The following is a 6,997-nucleotide window of genomic DNA, read 5'->3' on the forward strand; positions in this document are numbered from 1 at the left end:
TTGGGAGATGAGTTTTTGTTTCAATCCTTATAAGCTGGAATGCACTTCCAGAAAAGATGGAAGCAGATTCTTTAGTGGTTAGTACTGGTGCTGTGAGGCACCTGTGAGGACTCAGGTTCAATTCCAGCCTCAGGTGATTGTGTAGAGTTTGCACTTTCTCTTCGTGTCTGCATGGGTTTCCTCAGGTGTTCTGGCTTCCTCCCGTAGTCCAAAGATATGTAGGTTTGGTGCATTGGCCATGCTAAATTGCCCATAGCGTCCTGGGATGTGCAGGCGAGGTGGATTAGACATGGGAAATGCAAGGTTATAGGCAGGGTGGGTAGGTCTGGGTGGGATGTTCTTCAGAGGGTCATTGTGGTCTTCTACCACACTGTAGGGTATCAATGATTCTAGGCGAAAGTGAGGACTGCACATGCTGGAAATCAGAGTCAAGATTAGAGTGGTGCTGGAAAAGCACAGCAGGCTAGTCAGCAACTGAGGAGCAGGAAAATCGACATTTCGGGCAATTGTTTTGCCTAAAACATCGATTTTCCTGCTCCTCGGATGCTGCCTGACCTGCTGTGCTTTTCCAGCACCACTCTATCTATGATTCTATGATACTTTTCAAACTGGAATTGGAAATAGGAACAGTTGGAAAGTGATGGGGATTAATTAAATAATCCTTTCAGAGGCTGTTGAAGGAATAAAAGGGCCTGCATCAAGACTGTCAATTTTTAATGTTCAATAATTAGGGTTTCAACACCATTTCAAAACCATCTTTCCAATTTTAAGGGAAATGTGGATCTAAGCCAGTTAACTTTCATCATAGACAGAGTTTATTAATTAATCAAGTCACCCTTTTATGTTCACTCAATCAATTATTTAATCAGTGTTCCCTAATTACCTGCTTAACTACATGTTTATTGACAAAAAGGTCCAATGATCTTCTTCCCATTGCTGAAAATGAGCAATTTTACTGCAAATTTACACTTTATAAGCAATCTCTTTTAATAAATGAATGAATAGATGGTAAACAAATTACTGATTACTATCCAACATAAAGCAGGAACGTATACATTTAAACTGGTCTTTGATCAATCTACACAAGTGGTGAATGAGACAATTGTAAGTGGCTGGTTCTCTGTTTTAATGGAAAGGAATTCTAGATCAGTTGGCCAATCATTCTGTAACAATTGCAATATTCACAGTCATTAATTTATCAAAGGACATTAATTGTCCGCTCAACTGGTTTAATGTGAGAAAAGGACTTCCATGAGCTTTAGTAGGATTGATTTTGGTTCTTTGAACAGAATTGTTTCCTGATATTTTGTGGTATTTTCCACCTCTACCAGTCTGAGTAAGGGGTATGTTTTGAGGTAGTTCACTGCTGCTAACTCTCCTTTGTCTTTGCTTTGTCTGGGACCTATCTAGTGATTAGTGGTTGAATTAAGTATCTACAGAAAAGGAACTGTTCTGAGATAACAAGAAATTACTTTAATTGTGAATCACTTTTCCCTCAGGTATTCCAGGAAACCAACCAATTAATGAGAGAGAAAGTGGGAGACAAAATGTCAAAACTGGCAGATCTCAGTTTAGAGGAATTGAGTTCTCTTCCAGAGCAGAAGGATTGGCGTGATGATAATTATGTTACAGCCGTGAAGGACCAGGTACCCATTAATTTTCATCATGTCATTTGTAACCTCACTATACAAACAACCTGTTCAATGACTTTAAATCCTACTAACTGACATGAAATAAAGCAGAATCAGTCTGTTTCACTGGTGGTACCATCCAGTTGGATGTGATTTTCATTGCTGAGAAGAAATGCAAATGTTAGCATTTTCTTTCTCTCTCCAGGAAATGCTGCCAGTCTCACAGCAGCCTCCAAAATTTTGTGTCAGTGAAACAATATGTGAAACCTTATTGTTGCCCTTTCAAATTTATTTCTTTGATGGATGTTAGGGCCAAATTGGGAGTTGGTTTAACTCACTTGGCTCAACAGTTGGTTTGCAAAGCAGTGTAATAACGACAGTTGTGGGCTCAATTCCCAGCAAAGGCTGAGGTTATCATGAAAGACTCTCCTTCTCAATCATGCCCCTTGCCTGAGGCATGGTGGCCCTCAGGCTAAATCTCCACCAATCATGTTTCTCTAATGAGAGAGCAGCCCCATTACCGAGTCAGACTATGGCAGCTTGAGGGTCAAATTTGAACCTATGATTTTCTGAAGTGTGTCCTAACACTGGCCGAGAACCTGACTGATTTTTCTCCCTTCCATTATGTCCTATTAATGTGCTGATTAGCTCTGTACAGCCAAATCATACGAGAAGCTCTTAAACTGTATGGTCAAATGTTTTGTGTCAGCAGTGTATTTGCTACTCAGCCATTGAAAGCAGAGTATTACATAAACATCACAGGCATGTCTTTTGGTGTCTCGCAATAATTCAGTTGCAGAATGAATTGTCCACACTTTGCAATCTTTGGCAACTTCTCCCTGTTCCACGACCTCTTTTGCCAACAAGGAAAGTAATTCCCAGTATTACAGGAAATCGACCACATCCCACGATCAATGCCATCCTGACATAATTGCCATTTCTTCCTCACCAGTGAGTAAAAATTGCAGAATACTCAACATCGCCAGGGCTGCACCATCACTAATATGACACCAACAGGTCAAGTAAATCCACAAAACTTACAGAGGGAATGAAGGAATGAATTTGTCCTTGATAGCATCATTGTCGTATAATTATGTTAATAGTCATAAAATTATGTGATGGGAGAATTTTTACAGCAAATAAGTATTACAATGAAAAAAATGTTCATATTACATTTGAGACTTCTAATCAAGATATACAGGCAGAAAGAGTAGCTCTGAAGTAAGCAATTTGAGAAACAGACTATACAGAATTGCTTTTTAACATTCAGATATTTAAATAATGACATCCACAAGTAGATAATCCACATTTCATATTCTCATGCTATTAGTTTTCATTGGAAGTGATGAATGATCAAGAGAAAGAGTTTTGTTATATTCATATCTGTTTTGTGATCAGGGCCAGTGTGCATCGTGCTGGGCCTTTTCTGCAGCTGCAACGATGGAAGGACAACTGTCCAATACAACCAACGACCTCCTCTCACTCAGTGAGCAAAACCTTGTGGATTGTGCAAAAAGCTATCAGAATCAAGGATGCAATGCTGGATGGGTGCATCGTGCTTTGGAGTACATTCGTGACAATGGAATTGAAACTCGTGGAACATACCCCTACGTAGCAAAGGTACATTTGTTGCTTTACTATTCTCATTTTCACACAGTGATTCTCTATGTTCAGTTCAGCAACAGTTTGAAGTTTAACTTTCATTTTACACTTACAGGAAGTGACCACATCTTTATGCACAGCACATGTTTTACATTCTAACTTGCATCAGTGCAGTGAATTTCCTATTATGCTTCCTCAAAACATCCTATCTTGAGTTAGAACTGTAATCTGTTCTATTAATAATTATTGATTGTTGCTAGATCTTTACATTCTTTCCCTTGGAATTTAGTGAAAGGAAGGGTGGGATTGGGTTTGGGGTTGGAATTAAGGGTGAGAATGGACTAGGTTTCATCAGTTACAAGAATCCCAATGGACATCAACCCAGAAACACACATTGAAGTTGTCTTGAGTGGAGTCTCTTTCATATATAGGAGAATGCTACCACAAAGACAATGGACCAACTGGACAAGTCTCACCGTTCAGCTGGCCTTTCTTCCCAATGCAGAAGCGTTGACCCTGACTCCTATTGTACTCTTTGATATTGGACAGCATCAACAATCAAACTTGACACAGTGTATGTCAGAGTGCAGAAGGGACTGCTTCCAAATTGTAGGGAGTCTATGATTCTATGATGATTGTTCCCCCTGCTTACAGGATGTAGTGAGATCAAGGTGGAGGATGATTGTTGAGACCAATAGTAGTGTTTCCTCAGCTACCCCTACTGAGACCAGCTAATTTCAGAAACAGTCAGGAACAATACTTGGGCCTTCTTAGGCCACATGCCTCAGCCTCTAACTGAGAATTGGATTGTATTGAATCCTGAATTGGCTGACACAATCAATTTTAGATTCTTAGAAGCTTGTAAAGAATTCAGTAACAGAATTCTGGAAATAATGATCTGACTTTTTGATTTGAAAAAATGATATTTTTCTCTTCCAATTTCAGAAGCAAGCTTGCACATTTGATTCAGCAAATTCTGTTGGAACACTGTCCCGTTACGTTGATATTAAGAATCTGGAAGAGACAGAAATAATGGAGATAGTGGCAAAACACGGACCAGTGGCTGTACATGTTTACATGAGTGATGCATTCTTGAATTATAAAGATGACAGTAAGCTAATTATCACTCACCCCTTTATTCTCTCTATTTCACATCCTATCATGCAATTTACTGTACTGTGCATCCATTTAACAAACTCCACTAAAACTACACAAATAATTTCACATAAATTGAGGCAAAAAGACAACTAAACCTTTTGTACATTACACTAAAACTTGTGAAGACATTGAGAAAATTCCCTCTACACTATCCCTTCTGACATATGCATGTATAATGTTTACCACTAAAGGTTAGTTAGACTGAGTCCAGGCCTATTCTCTTCTACTCAGTGTTGTTACAACTCATAGATCACAATGCTCCAACATCACTGATTACTTGTTTCCCATTGTTATTTACATATACATATGTATCCATCCAGTCAAGTGGTGGCCCAATTATCCCTTAACTAACTTATAACCATCACATGTTACCGATTTCCATTTGGTCTCAGGCAATTGCCAGATCCTACTAAATGATAGTAAAATGGAAAAAAGATTTTGTTTTGTGGTTTTTAATGTAAAGTTAAATTTTAAAACTACAAGTAAATTGCTACATGACAACCTTTAAACTAAATGAATATACTATTTGAAAGGACTTCAGTGAAAGTCTACTTTGGTCAACACAATCACCCTTTTATATCTGAAATTTGACCTTGACATGATGTCTTCATATTGTGCTGTTTTATAGGCATTTTTGATGATACTAACTACAATGGTGAAATACCTAACCATGCTGTGACAATAGTGGGCTACGTGAATAAGGTTAATGAAAAATATTGGATCATTAAAAACAGGTAAGTGGTATGGATTGTGGAATAGGAGTTGAAATAGGTGGAGAATCCTTGAGATTTTAAGTGTTGAAGGACACACAAGAATTTGGGTGTCTTTCCTTTTGAAGAAAGCTAACTTGGAATGGTACTTTTACTCGAAGGAACATTCCACATGCTTCAAAGGATGGATGATAAGCTGTTAAAATATTAGATAGGCATAGAAAACAATTGAAGAATCTTAGAATCATAAAATTAATGAACCCCCACCTTGCAGGTAGAGGCTATCCGGCCAATCGAGTCTGCACAGACCCTCCAAAGAGTATCCTGTCCAGCCCCATACCATGGCCTCGTACCAATAATTGCACATTACCCATGGTTAATTCACCAAGCCTGCACACCCGTGAACACTGTTAGCACGACCAATCCACCTAACCTGCATATCTTTGGACTGTGGGAGGAAACCGGAGCACCCGGAGGAAACCCACGCAGACATGTGGAGAATGTGCAAACTCCACACAGACAGTCACCAAAGGTTGGAATCAAACCCAGATCCCTGGCCCTGTGCGGCAGAAAGAAACAAATGTTCTGACTGAGAAGAGGAAAGTCAAATCACAATGTTAAAGGGGAGATGCTGAAAGTGGGGATCAGAAATTATAGCTGTCATAAATAGAAAGGAGATACTTAGAAGATACTAATAGACAGACAGTGTGATGAGGGATCCATAGTGGAGAGATGTGTACAGGTAGATCTGAATTTAAATTTGACCAACTTTAGAAAGTATAGGCATAAGTGTGATTAAAACAAAACTGTGCAGGAAGTTTTACCTTCTTTGCTTTGGTATGACAAACCTATTTTGCATTTTAACAAAAATTCTTTCATTATTAGTTTTGGAACCAGCTGGGGTCACAATGGCTACATGAAGATGATTATGTTCAAGAACATGTTAAGAGTAACCGACAGAGTCTTCTATCCAATAATCTAACAATATGTGCCTCAAAAAGATACAGTCAACGTGTTGAGGAAGCAGCTTCTGGAAAAACTCTAAGATTTTACTGTTTTGAGGGTAGTGCTTTAAGGGGTTGTGGAATAAATCTTTTCTGTAGCTAAGTATGATTTCCTGGTGACTCTGTACCATTGAAGTTGAAAAACAATAAAATAAATGAATTAACCTTTACAACTTGGTTTGTTTTTGTATACAATTAATCAGACCCTCAAGAGTAGTGTAGGAGGCAGCAGAGGCTGGAGAACCAGGAAGGGGGTGTTTTGGACCTCATTTTTTACAGTGGGGGTTTGGTTCTGTATTCTACAAATGATGGCAAATCTCTAACACAATATTGACTCCACAACACAATTGAAAGTTAATTCTGCTTATTCACCAAGTGCTTTAGACTAATTTTCTGAAACTGAGTGCACTTGCATGCTGAGTTTGGGATGGGACACATAGATCCCAGATACCTGGCTGCTTACATTTTGCAAAGTTAAGACCAGGCTTTGGTTCTGCTTGTGGAAATCAGCCACACAAAGATTACGGATTGCTTTCACAATATAAAGACCTTCAGTTACATTGGGAAAGTTGGGAATGTTCTCCTTGGAGAATAGAAGTTGAGAGGCATTCATCATAATGGTGACTGTAAACAGAGTAGATAGCAAGAAACTGTTTTCATCGGTAGAGGACTGAGAGCAAGAGAGCACAAATTAAAGGTGATTTACAAAGGAGGTAACAGAAACACGTCGAAAATGAATTTACAAAGTGAGTGATTAGGTTTCTAAATCAGAACATAGGAATAGCAATGGGATATTCAGCCTATTGAGCCTGCCTCCTTATTCAGTATGATCATGGTTGTTTGAACACCTCAGTGCCTTTACCCATCCATCCCCAGGATTCCTGTATGCCAT

General features: G+C 38.9%; 1 protein-coding gene across 1 annotated transcript; it reads left to right on the forward strand.

Moving 5' to 3' along the window:
- Positions 1 to 1,005: 1,005 nt before the first annotated feature.
- Positions 1,006 to 6,251, forward strand: LOC122565545 (procathepsin L-like). Its single transcript, XM_043721598.1, has 6 exons — positions 1,006 to 1,104; positions 1,500 to 1,646; positions 3,030 to 3,251; positions 4,179 to 4,344; positions 5,020 to 5,125; positions 5,987 to 6,251. The coding sequence occupies exons 1-6, from the start codon at positions 1,006 to 1,008 to the stop codon at positions 6,081 to 6,083; spliced, it is 837 nt and encodes a 278-aa protein (XP_043577533.1). The 3' UTR covers positions 6,084 to 6,251.
- The last annotated feature ends 746 nt before the right edge of the window (positions 6,252 to 6,997 follow it).

The sequence above is a fragment of the Chiloscyllium plagiosum genome, chromosome 31 (genome assembly GCF_004010195.1).
Source record: "Chiloscyllium plagiosum isolate BGI_BamShark_2017 chromosome 31, ASM401019v2, whole genome shotgun sequence".
NCBI lineage: Eukaryota > Metazoa > Chordata > Chondrichthyes > Orectolobiformes > Hemiscylliidae > Chiloscyllium > Chiloscyllium plagiosum.

Bases quoted from the DNA above. Each gene is read 5' to 3' on its own strand.
- LOC122565545 (XM_043721598.1), top strand. From the start codon at position 1,006: ATGGTAAACAAATTACTGATTACTATCCAACATAAAGCAGGAACGTAT. The intron at 1,647-3,029 runs GTACCCATTAAT...TTTTGTGATCAG, and splicing joins TTACAGCCGTGAAGGACCAG to GGCCAGTGTGCATCGTGCTG. The intron at 4,345-5,019 runs GTAAGCTAATTA...GCTGTTTTATAG, and splicing joins CTTGAATTATAAAGATGACA to GCATTTTTGATGATACTAAC.